This window comes from Pollachius pollachius, assembly GCF_949987615.1.
Source record: "Pollachius pollachius genome assembly, chromosome: 6".
In the NCBI taxonomy this organism is placed as follows: domain Eukaryota; kingdom Metazoa; phylum Chordata; class Actinopteri; order Gadiformes; family Gadidae; genus Pollachius; species Pollachius pollachius.
In genome coordinates, this window is record NC_136939.1 from 7,411,168 (window position 1) to 7,423,798 (window position 12,631).

The following is a 12,631-nucleotide window of genomic DNA, read 5'->3' on the forward strand; positions in this document are numbered from 1 at the left end:
TTAAATGTGAAATGAGCCACACAGCACATAATCGATCTGTTATCCAAGGCTCCCTCATTGCCTGGAAGCATGCTCCGTACTATGCACTCTCACTCTGGGACAAGACTATCCATCATGTGTCCGTCTTGACCGGCCGGCCTGCCTATCTGCTGGGTCGTATTCTCCTTTGTGTTCTCCTTCGTCCTCCATGCGTTGCAGACGCTAGACATGTCCTAGTGCTAGGTCACTGTGGACAAATGACTGACAGGAGAGACAATGGAGGGAAGAGAGGTGGAGGCTGCAAATATGAGTGAGGGGGCGAGATAAGGAGATGGGCAGGGTGGGCGGGGGTGAGTGCTACAGAGAGATGAAGCACCGATGTGCTACACCTCCAAGCTTGTGTTGTTTTAACTATTTGTTTTGGGGTATTTTAGCTTTGGATGGCAGAAATGATGGCCTTGTGCCACTGTGTTGAGTGTTCACTTTAATATTACGTATCAAAGGTGTAAACCCCGGCATGATATTGGTGAATAAAGCTGTGTTTGACATTGGTTTATGATGCTGACACAGTTGTATTGCAGAATTAACCTGTGTTTGATATTAGTTTAAGATGCTAACACAGTTGTATTGCAGAATACACATGTGTTTGACATTGGTTCAAGGTGCTAACAAACATTGGGTGTTAGTGTTTGTTTGGGCACTGTGCAAACACCTTAAAACAGTCCTCACCTGCCCCGGTGCAATGTCAACCACTTCAATAAAATCCTCCTCCCCTGTCTCCACCAGAGAACGACCGGCCGACGTCCCTCGCTCCGGACATGATCGACTACAACATGCCTCTGACCACAGCCTACCTGAAACACATGGAGCTACAGTGTGGGAGCAGCATGGACAAGGTAGGCTCCTCAGATCCCACAGCATGGTACAGTACAACCCCCCCCTCCGTCGCTCCCGCTGGGACCACGAGTGTGAGCGATGTGTGGTAGTTTGTCCAGAATGGTTTCTGGTTCCCAAGCCTGAGGTCTGTTACAGAGCAGGTCTGGTGTCTGACTGCCGTATCATTTTCTGGATTGTCAATGTCGGCACATTTGCACATTTGCTGCGGTTTATTGGTGCAAAAATACAAACCTCTCTCTTTTGCTCTCTCCACCCCCCTTCCCCCCCTACATGAATCGACCCCCCCCTACATGTCTCCATGCCATTGGAAACATTGCTAGTATCTGTACAAAGCAACCCCCCCCACCCCCCAACGCACACACACTGCCAATCTAAAGCTCTTTGTGTCTATGGGTTGTTGCAAAGGGGGGCTGAATGAAAATATGCCTTTTGTATGTGCAAGGAAGTGATGGCATGTTATATGTGTGTGTGTGTGTGAGTGTGTGAGTGTCTGTGTGGGGGTGTCTTGATAACCAGTGGGGGAATAGGGTTGGGCTCATTCCAATTAAGCGAGGCCTCTGAGCGTCTAGTTAATTAGCTGAGGACGGGGGAGACACTGAAGTGCCAATTTACACTGGAATGCCAATATATATCTCTCACACACACACACACACACACACACACACACACACACACACACACACATATAGGCTTGCACGTGAATTCACATGTGCATAGCATACACATTGGAAGCATACACGCATACATATACACACAGGAGCACACTACTACCGGAGAATAGACGTACACACACACACACACACTAGGGAATGACACTCTGGTTAAACCTCTCTAGTTCAGTGACGGCAGGTCAGGAGCTAATTACCATTCTGGCTAATTGGCAGGTGTCTCGTTATCATTTGTGGTGTTAAAGCGGAATTTATAAGAAACCTGTCTTTCCTTCTGTCAAGGTAAATAGAAAGAACGTAGGTGTTACCAGCAGTCACTGCAAAATCACTGCGACACAGGTGATGCAGGTCAGAATCCGTATTCTGTCATACATTATCTTTTCTGAACTCAACAAATGATGTTGTTTTCAATTAAAAAGAAATGTGTTTCTGGTCCTGACGACATCTTGGCTAATCTCCTAAAACAGAAATCAAAGCTTATTAAAAGCTTAATCATTGTTAGATGATAGACGATGGATTCTGAGATTTTTTTCAACAGTACTGTTTACCTGGATTTAACTAATGGATGCTCAAACATGATTGGTCAATACTACTCAAACTACAAACAGACTTCAAATGTAAACCGGAGTGCTTCTAATACGAAAATCTTCAACCGTTGCCTACAGATTCTGTAATCCTAGGCAGATATCTGTTAACAGAGATAATAAACTCCACTCTGTTCACAACCTGGGTGTTTTGGATGATCCAAAAATGTCCTCTCATCAGTCACTTTATCACAGGTGCATTGTGGGTCACATGACCATCATTCTGCGTGTCCAATCAGATCTATTCCTGATGATTACCGGATCCAAAGAAATAAACGGACCTTGTCTCATCGGAAGCAGTCAATGTCCACGAGCCGAAGCCCAGGCAACAGAAAAGGCTGGCCATGCAGTAGATCAGATAGCCCGAAACACACAGGATTAGAACAGCAACCTCAGCAGAGTGGGTATCGATGCCGCGTCTCGTTGTGGTTTATATATGACAGCTATGGCACGCCTTCAGTGGATCCTTACACAAGCAGAAGCTCATGCTGTTGGTTTTAGAACTCAAATGATGCAGTCCCTCATCTCCTGAGGTACTGTGTAGTCTCCCTGGGGTGGCAGAGGTTTAGTGTTGGGTGGTTTTGTGAGACGTGGAGAGAGTCATTCTTGGGAGGGATAACTATGGGGGAGAGGGAGAGTGAAAGAGAGGGAGAAGGGAAGAGAGAGAAAGAGAGAGTAGCATGTGTTGGAAGACACCATTAACACCCATCACTGTCTCTCTCTCCTCCACTTAAACCTCCTGGAGCAGGTGGAAATTACCCAGGATGCGTTCTTCTTTAGGGAGGTCGGGGGCATGAGGGGCAGATTGTGATTTGGTGCATTGGATTGTGTGTGTGTGTGTGTGTGTGTGTGTGTGTGTGTGCGTGTGCTTGTGTGCGTGCGTGTGTGGTAAGGGGGGGATGAGATTAACCAGAGTTAGAGTGATGGGGCCTTGGGGGAGGGGGAGTAGGGGGGTTGGGGCAGGTGGGCAGGGGGGGGGGGGGAGAATAGATGAAGGGATGGGGGGGCTGGAATGAATTAAAAAAGGAGAATGAGGAGGGTTCATTATGTATATTAGCGCCCCGCCCCCATATCGCTGTTCCCTCCTCCCGAGAAACCTCATTCCATTATTTGGGGAGAAACGTGTGGGTGCGTATGCATGTGCACGGGTGCGTGCACGAATGAGATGGGTTGGGGGTTGCTCTGTTATAATTACAACAAAAGAGGTAAAGTTAGCTAGCTTCAGCAAAGGCAAGTAGTCTCACTGTTCGGGACCTGGAGGAACTACCTCTAAGAGGTGTTTGACCGTGTAGCATTTTATTTTTATGTAAATAAAAAATACAATATTTAATTAACCCTTTCCACGTCTGGTTATATTCATTGATAAGCAGGTTAACAGGAATAACATCTCATGTGTGCATTATCAGTTGAAATATAATGTTTTTGTAGCTGATCTCAAAATAATAATCATGAAAAACAGTTATTTTCAGCGATTGGTTGAAAGCCGTGTGTAGCTTTCCTGACCAAACATTAAATATTCATGTTGTTGGTTTAGAACATAGGAGTCATTCACATGACTGTGATGTGCATGACCATTGTTTTTCAGTGCTACATGTAGCATGGTTAAATAGGTGTTCTCTTGACCTCACATTAAACTCCATTAGACTCTGATATCGCCTCCCTAATGGGCTGTGGGTCTATGATGTTGGGAACAAAAATATAAGCTCCTGTTTGGATCCTGGAAGTTATTTATTAGAACTGGTTACATTCAAAACTATGGTTCCCCACCTTTTTCTCTGTGATCTACTGTCCCCACTAGGTTCAGGTTCAAGTGTGACTTACGTACCGGGTTTGGAAGAACCTTCAGGGTTGAATATAAAACGATTGCATTACATTTTCTTGGAAACAGCTATTGTATTTGGATCACAAAGTGACAGTCCTCCGCAGTATTTAGGGTTAACTGGATTTGCTAAGAAGTACAATCCAGCGGTATATCCAAGTGCCACCATAGACTATGAAAACATGGCATACAGCGACCATACACTTTGTATTGGTTGGCTTCAAACAGGCTGAGGAGTACCTTCTACCCCTGGGCAATTCGGCTACTAAATGCCTGACCCCCCCACTGGACATGTGAAATCCTCTACCGTATTTTTTTTAAAGAGACACTTATATACAGACACAATATTTTATATTCGCATATTTATAAACTTATTGTTGCCTATTGCGGTTTTCTGTGTTTGCACTGCTTTATTTTGCACTGTGGGTGGTGAGCACCACCCCAGTTTTGTTGTACAAGTTTGCACAATGAAGACTGAAATACCGAAATTCATGGTTGCCATCGTGTTGAAGCTGCTTAAATCCAAATTTAACCCAAAGCATCCACCCTTGGTTTGTAGTTTTTTAGCCTTATAACGTAAAACAATTAATTCTCAGTGATAACTACCAGATATGCTTACCTATACTACAATTATATTGAGATCCTAAAGCAACATGCAGTACAGCTAAATATAAGCTGGATTCTTCCACCGTGATGGCTGTCACTACAACTGATGATGGATTCATCAGTGAAAACATCCATGAGCAAAGCGTCCATCTATAGGAATGCAGGGGTCAGGAGGGTGCAGTTAGGAATCTCACCTGTAGGGGGCAGGTTTGCCATGCAAATACCTTGTTCTGTAGCGCACACACACACACACACACACACACACACACACACACACACACACACACACACACTTTTTCTCTCTATAAACAGGGGTGTGTGTGTTCTCTGTACTAGGGATGGAGAGTATTTGAACAGTGTTTATACAAAGATATATACAATTAAAATGTCTGCATATTTATTACAGCTCATCTGTTGACTTATCTGGCCTCATCCTGTACATAATCAGGACCCTCGAGGGAACAGGATTAAATCTATGGTCAAATAAAGTTGTGTGGATTTATGTCTCATTCACAAAATCCATAAATTTACGAGCTGTAGTTTTGTCCTGTGCAAAGATACTGCAGCATGCCATACTCAGCAGCACATTAAAAAGACCACCCTGTGTGATTTTGATTAAACTGGGAGGCCCAACGATTTTTTTATTGTATAATATGAAGCATGTTGTAGCTGCAGTAATATAAAGGCCTTACTGGTGGCTATCGCTTGCAGCCAAATATCATTCTGTGACCCTTTTTTGTGCACGCATGTCTATTTGTCCCCCAAATGTCTGGCAAATGTGTTGTCTTTTCATTTGCAATGATTGGACAATGCATGTGGCGTCGGACGGGCGTCCATTCTGTGTTATTTGCATGGTCGCTAACAATGTAATGTCCCATGGGCTGAGCTAACAAAGGGAGGAGGGGGTGGGTAGAGCAGAGAGGGGCAGGGTGGGCTTGAAGGAGGATGGGAGGGGGGTGGGGGGTGTTAGTGGCCTCCACAAAGCCGGCCTATCCCAGTTTAAAATGGATTTAATGGCCCACGGTACAGCACAGTTGCAATTACAGTCCCTGCATCTCCCTCTCTCTAGCCCCCTCTCGCTCTCGCTCTCTTGGCACGGGGTGTGACGTCGTCTCGCTGGCCCCGCCCCCATCTTCGGGCTGGTTGCCAGAGAGAATCTTGAGGGGGTCTGCCGTGTGCTCGCGCTGCCTCCCCATACAGAAGGATATGTTGCTTCTTTGAAAAATAAAAACATAAATTAAATCAATATCCGATAATAGAAAAGAAAATAGCATCGGGGGAATTGTAAAAGCGTGAGGCGGCCGACATTCATGGTCAAAATCTTGACGCGAAGGTAAGAAGGCGTTTTCTAATTTACCAATCAGCAATTGGAGTATTCATGTTTTTTTTTCTTTTAGAGTATTTGTGTTGCCTGCGTTGTTTATCTTGTTCCCATGTTACTAATTGAATGAGACGAAAGAAGCGAAGAAGCGATTCTGTTCCCTGCGGGGAAATCATACATGAGACAGGCTGCTGGACGCTCTATTGATAGGTGTTAAGATTAATTATCGATGCAAATTCATACGACAAACCATAACGCACACTTCGGGATACAAATTATAATCGTACATTCGAAACGTCTTTCCTGATCCGTGTCAGCCGGAGGGGAAATACCCAGTTTGTATTGAGTTGTCATGTTGATCCATTATATGTGCACTAGGCTAGTAACAGGCTCCATCGGAGGGCACTGGGCTGCCTCGCAGCCTTCTCTGTACCAAGTGGACATGGCCACAGCGCTAGCAAGCCGGAGAGCCTCACAACCCTGCTGAAAGTGCCCCTCTGTTCCCCCGTGAATTCGCTGTTATTATTCCTACTTCCTAGTCATGTTGTGTAATTCAGAGTGCACTAGGCCAGTGTGCCTCTGACCGCACATTGTTCCGTTCCACTCGGGGCGTGCGTGTGTATGTGCGCCCTTGTGTGTTTATGTGTAGGGTCTGCGTGCGCACGTGCTGCTGGGTGCGCTTGTTGTAGGCGGGCGGGGTGGGGAGAGGATGGCTCGGGTGGGCGGGATGCGGACTGACTGGGCATGGTGGGGAACAATCGCCGGCGCGTGCCATGAATTGGCGCATGCCAGCGCCCCCCCCCAACCCCCCACCCCGTTTTCTCTCTCTCTCTCTCTCACACACACACACACACACACACACACACACACACACACACACACACACACACACACACACACACACACACACACACACACACACACACACACACACAGGAATTCCAGTGTGCTGACTTGGTTTTGGCAAAACATTTACATATAAATATAAGACCAAACAGGCTTTCTCGTTGTTTAGTTAAATAATGAGAAGGCTTTTTAATTCCTTAACATCCGGTAATATATGCTTAAAAATGGCCTTTGGATTTAATAGTGTCAGTAGTCACAGTATAATATGCTTTTTGTTCTACTAATATACAATACTTTTTGACTTAAGTATATCTTCCACTGTGGTAAATGCCAGTTGGTTCTTCTTATATATTATAATCAAGCTTGCTCGCAACAAACTAATGCTGTTGCAATCACCATATTGTCATTGCAAAGAATCCAAATTCAATGTGGTGTACTGCTGACCCTGTTCCATTGCTCCCCGTTAAATGTATTGTTATGGTTGTGAAATGGGTGCCTCTTGGTACCGTAGTCAGTATCCCTCATGTGGGCCCTCTTTGGGTCAATCCTGTATGCAGAACACTGTTGGAAGGCATCTGCTCTTTTTTATTTAGATGGCTATTGTGATCGTAAAAGTGATGGGAACATTTGGGCATTTTTAAAGTTTTTACCTTCTTGGAGTAAAACTGGTTGATTTAATCTATTGATCCACCTTTCTATCCCTATCACTTGCTATCTAACGCCATATTTAGTCCAATTCCAAAGTTTTACAATCTTTTCCGTTTGTAGTTTAATGTTATAGTACATAACATGTTGCTGAGGTTTCTAGTGGCCAGCTATTTCGGGTAAATATGAAAAAAGTGTATTATGTACACTATGTACAGTATGTATTATGATTAAATATATTTATTTAAGATCACAGTCAGCCTCGTTTTCCTTCAAATGATTTATCATGGATAAGGGCAAAACAACTTAATATTTTCATGTTGTCGTTATGCCTCATGTTGGATCCAATGTTTTGGAAAAGCCCCCTGCGGGTTCACCATCGCACCTTCCCTGTGTGTTTCTTGGCTTGCTTCTGTCTCAGGTGTTTTCCTCCTTTTTAAGTATAAATGCACAAAAACGTACCCCGCAGAGCCAGCGAGGGAGGGGATTAAAGAACCTTTGACGGACCTGCAACTCTAAAAGTAGGTATGAACATGTGGAACCATTGTCTCGCTGTCACCGGGCAAACACCCAGATGACGTGCGTCTTCATCTGAAGCATGTGGCAAATGAAAGAGTACAGAGTATTCAGTATCAGAGGCTCTGATAGTGAAAGGGCTAGGGATTCTGTTACCTCTGTAGCAAGAGGGAACTACACACAGCTTGCTGTGGTGCTCAGCCATGTTGCCTAAGGCACTGACATTCTGATGGTTCAATCTGTAGTGAATAGACCCCAGCAATATGAACTTGTGATGCATCTTTACAGAGGACTGAGCCACATCATTTTTAATGACTGTTGTTTTTTGCACTGGGCTAGCGATCCCTGGCAGGCATAGTGTAGTGTTTGTGTGTTGAGGGTGCAGCCACTGGATTTAAGGAGTCCCTTCAGCGATCTCGTTGTGCGCTCCCTTTTTCCCTCCTCTGTGTTACGTTATCTGTGTCTCACACACACTCACACCCATGGCCCATAGGAAGGAACTATTCCAAGTGCGCAGCTTTAAGTCAGATTAAAAAAAATAAATAATAATGTTTTGAATTGTATGTTGTGGCATTTAAGCACCGACTAAGGTAAAGGAAAGAAAATGCTATCATAGCTGTGTCCGGTCCAGGCTGCAGAGTAAGGAAGAGACAAGAAAAATGTTTTATTTTAAACAGATTCCAAAAGACGATCCATGTCCATGTTAGTTGAAGTGTGTACTTCTCCAAACCAAAAAGGTGAATCATATGGTGTTTACTTAGAGGCTATGAAAGTAGGTGATTGCAGTTTGGGTGATGACCATACGGACTGTGGTAGTTGGTTTGCCTTTACTTTTGGTTTCAGTACATCGGCGATGACGAATCGTGGCGTGTCTTAGCGAATATATGTGTGTATGTATGTATGTGTGTGTGTGTGTGTGTGTGTGTATGTGTGTATATATATATGTGTATATATATATATATATATGTATGTATGTATGTATGTATGTATGTATGTATGTATGTATGTATGTATGTATGTATGTATGTATGTGTATATATATATATATATATATGTGTGTGTGTGTGTGTGTGTGTGTGTGTGTGTATATATATATATATATATCTGTATATATTTATGTATATATACACACACACATGTTTAAGTTTAGAGTTGTTTTTAAGTATGCCTTACGCATATTGTGTGACAGTGCATCCATAGATCACATCTGGAAACCCAGACTCATATCTAGATTCGCGGATAAGTGAAATATCAGTCAGCAGGCCAAGGGCTTCAATGCCATAATACTGAATGAAGAAGCCTTGATTGAGCATAACCTGTGTCTGAGTTCTGACTGATGCCCACTCAGTGATTACGAATCCTAGTAATCAGTAGCCAAACTATGTTAGCCAACGCTTATACTTATTAATAGGCTACTATTTTGATTATGATTCTTGTTGTATAATAAGTGTAGCATAGATTTTGAGGATTTCTTGAATAAAAATGGTATTGTGCTCCTAGACTTTAGATGAACAATCATCTCTGATCGCAGACTACTTCAAATCTGTATAAAAGGGCCATTTCACAGTCTTCCGCTCTATATTTGTCTTGACCAATCATGTTGCTGCAAGCTAAGTTTCTCATCGGTCTCCCCCCACCCGAATAGGACTACTGGAGGCTAGATTATTTTGGTCCTGACTTTGTCCCATGACTTTTTTTATCTCTGTCTCATCTCTTGTTTATGTCTGGGATCACCAATTGGTTATCTCTTGGTTATGTCTGGGAACCTCCCTTGGTTATCTATTGGTTATGTCTGGGATCCTCCCTTGGTTATCTCTTGGTTATGTCTGGGATCACTACTTGGTTATCTCACGGTTATGTCTGGGATCACTACTTGGTTATCTCGCGGTTATGTCTGGGATCACTACTTGGTTATCTCTTGGTTATGTCTGGGATAATTTGTTGGTTATGTCTGGGATCATACCTTGATTTAAAATTGGTTATGTCTGGGATCATCACTTGTTTATCTCTTGGTTATGTCCAGGGCCGCTGCTGGCCATTTCGGTGCCCTACGCGAGCAGGGGGGGGGGGGGGGGGAGCCTCTTTTTATATATTAGGTAAAAACATATAATTGCCGAAATTGAGTGATAGGTTATGCAATTAAGAAAAAACAACGGTGGACCTCTCTAATTTATATATTTTTTTAATTCAATAATGTAATAATTATTTTTATTTTTTTATTTTTTTTACAAACCATAATTTTTGGTGCCCCCCCCCAGGTACTTGGTGCCCTGCGTACTCTGCGTATAGGGAGCGGCGGGCCTGGTTATGTCTGAGATCATTTGTTGGTTATGTCTGGGATCATACCTTGATTTAACCTTGGTTATGTCTGGGATCATCACTTGTTTATCTCTTTGTTATGTCTGGGATCATCCCTTGATTATCTGTTGGTTATGTCTGGGATCAACCCTTTGTTATCTGTTGGTTATGTCTGGGATCAACCATTTGTTATCTGTTGTTATGTCTGGGATCATCCCTTGGTTATCAGTTGTTTATGTCTGGGATCATCCCTTGGTTATCTGTTGGTTATGTCTGTGATCATCACTTGGACACTGTGGGTTATGTCTGGGATCATTACTTGGTTATCTGTTGGTTATGTCTGGGATCATCCCTTGGTTATCTGTTGGTTATGTCTGGGATCATCCCTTGGTTATCTGTTGGTTATGTCTGACATCATCACTTGGTTATCTCTTGGGCACGGGGCAATGGGCACTGCTCCGAGCAGAGGGCCAGTGAGTAAAAGACAGGGATGAATATCCATTCAATTATTTCTTGGCAAACAGGACATCCTGTGGTGTTTGACACAAGGAAAAAAAAGCAGTGAAAACTGCTTACGCTGTGGTCCCACCAGTTGCATTATCATGTCCAGAGAAGCTAACAGATGCAGTAACACTGAATTTCCATAGGCATACAATTATTTACAGCCTTGTACATTCAAATCAGAATAAGAGGCATATTGTCGCTATCTACTAACACAACAAAAAGTCAAATAACTGAAATATTCTTCCCCCTATATGCTTATGAGGTTGGGTTTATCAAGCTTTACTAGAGTCAGAAGATACTGGGCATGAAAATATTTGCAAGTTGGCAAACTGTGACCAACTAATACCAGCAGGTCTCTATGTTTGACCACTTTATACCACCAGAACTGTATGTTGGACCACCGTATCCCAGCGGGACTGTGTGTTGGTAAACTGGGAAAGTAGCCTGGTCGACCAATGACCTTTGCCTGCAGTAATCTGCCCTGGGTTTTCCTGGGATTGCTTCATGTAGTAGAAAGAGGTTAATCGCCATGCTTGTGGCAGATTTGTGGCCATGGCTGGATTAAACTAGGCTCGAACTGTTGGCCACTCTGCTAATCTGTAGCTCTGCCAAAATAACTGGAGGAACGGCTCACTAGTTGACCAGTAGTTTGCTGGCTGACTGGTTGACCGACCTGTCTTTTTCAACTTTGCGTTCATGGCCCGAGAGATATGTGCAAGTTTATAGTGTCATGGCTTAGTGAAGAACCTCCCTGTTGATTCAAGCGTTTACAACAGAATGTTCCCCACACCCCAGTGTGTGCGTGAGTGAATGATTAACTTGAGGACGACCACACTGAGCTCACATTCACTGCAACAAGCTCTCCTTAGCACACCATGGCTGATTTCCCTGACCTTGTTAAGACAAAGCTTTTGCTTGAGAACCCCATGTTGATCATTTTCTTATTTATAATCTGCAAAACGTACCTGCTTGTGTAATTGAATGCGCTGTATGTTGGCGAAAGTGTGACGCATCCTCATCGACCCAGACAACCACTCAGCAGTACCTCTAGGAAATCGTCCTTTTTGTTTTACAGGTTTACTCAGACAGGTGAAAGTAGGTCTATAGATATTACACAATATTGATGTGTGACATGTATAGAGCATATTCAACTTGCTGAGCTTATACTACTACAATATTCAGCGTTTATCTGCAGAGAAAAAGCAAAGAACATTTTCTGTGGATGCTAACGTAGGACGTTGCTGATTGACAGACTACATTTTTCCATCCATTCAAATAATGTGTTTCAACACAACCCTTATCTTCAGGTAAAATAGAAGAATCACATTTGTTTCATTGACATTTGCCTTGAGGTTAAGACACTTAAACATAAATACAATTAAATATCACTTGATTTCTCTATCAAGTAGTATCAATTGTCAACCCATTCGCGCCATCTAGTCCTACCAAAAGGGACAAAAGACACAAATCAGTCGGTAAAGGGAGAAACCTTGTTTTAAAAACAGTCCATCTATTGAGTCGACAATCAACCTCACTAGTTTGCAAACCAGCCAGCCAGCCAGCATGTCCATTAACTAATTGGCAGCTAAACTGTCACACATCGAAGCCTAAGATAATTGAACATGAGCCAGTCACAGCTTAAAAAGATTTACATCCACAAAATAATTGCTTGCTATATCCTTCACTATGCTGCTCATGCCTGTCAAGCTATAGGTCGGTGTGTCTCTAGTGGACAGTTTGTCAGTGATGATCTTGGTCTGACAGCCAGGTAATGGCGACGTCCGTCAGGTATACATGTGGAATGGTATTTACATCTCATGCATAGACGTATATGTACCGGCATACAGAATGCTAGAGGTAAGCTTGGTGATGGAAACCGGATCCAAGAACAAGGTGAAGAAACAGGACCTACATGCGTGGAACAAGTTATCATATATTGGCTCTGTAG

At 43.3% G+C, this 12,631-nt stretch overlaps 1 protein-coding gene across 1 annotated transcript in view; it reads left to right on the top strand.

The window, feature by feature from the left end:
* Window positions 1–12,631, top strand: part of LOC307076575 (nucleolar protein 4-like) — a 62,582-nt gene that overhangs the window by 15,317 nt on the left and 34,634 nt on the right. The window contains 1 exon segment of the mRNA XM_079737617.1: window positions 766–875. Coding sequence (XP_079593743.1) covers window positions 766–875 — 110 coding nt within the window.